This window comes from Anneissia japonica, unplaced genomic scaffold (genome assembly GCF_011630105.1).
Source record: "Anneissia japonica isolate Jap-2015-1 unplaced genomic scaffold, ASM1163010v1 scaffold277744_len593_cov132_single, whole genome shotgun sequence".
Classification (NCBI taxonomy): Eukaryota; Metazoa; Echinodermata; class Crinoidea; order Comatulida; family Comatulidae; genus Anneissia; species Anneissia japonica.
Window position 1 is genome coordinate 1 of NW_022715941.1, and position 593 is coordinate 593.

A 593-nucleotide genomic window follows, 5' to 3' on the forward strand; every position below is an offset into this window, starting at 1 on the left:
TTGTGACAACACAGGATGTGGTCGACCCTTAAATCCTTTCATACACTCATTAATTGGACGAGCTAGACAATAGAAACGTTTTACTGGGTTGAAATAAAAATGTTTTTCGGTAAAATATGTTTGCAGTCCAAGAAATGTCTCCATGGTTTGCATAACTTTGTATGGATTTTTAGTTAAATCATTTCCATCAATAAGAAGTATTTGATCTCTTGGGTATTGTTTAAACCAGTACCGTAAGTTGTTTACGTATATTCCCTTTTTTATTATACCATTTTCAATTCTTACATTTCCATTGGCATCTATTAGAGAATCTTCAAGAGAGCTGACGAGGTCATAACTTTTCTCTAGTCTTGCGACGTCTTTTTCATAGGCACCAGACCCTTTCTTTTTAGCATTCTCTAGGACAGCATGTATGTGAACAAAGTCGGATACAGCACGTGCGACTGGATCACGTAATATAGCAATTATATGCACATCCGAAGGTAAATCCTTTCTGATTTTATCGCAGGTTTGTGGCGCAAAATATTGAGGGGATTTGTCTAGCACTGTCTGATTTCTTAACGCATATGGCATTTGCGATTTATACCAGTCTA

General features: G+C 36.6%; 1 protein-coding gene across 1 annotated transcript; it reads right to left on the reverse strand.

Moving 5' to 3' along the window:
* Positions 1 to 3: 3 nt before the first annotated feature.
* Positions 4 to 587, reverse strand: LOC117109473 (heparan sulfate glucosamine 3-O-sulfotransferase 5-like; the record flags this gene model as incomplete). Its single annotated transcript, XM_033251834.1, has 1 exon — positions 4 to 587. A coding segment is annotated over exon 1 (570 nt), but the record flags the coding sequence as incomplete, so codon positions are not given.
* Positions 588 to 593: the final 6 nt, after the last annotated feature.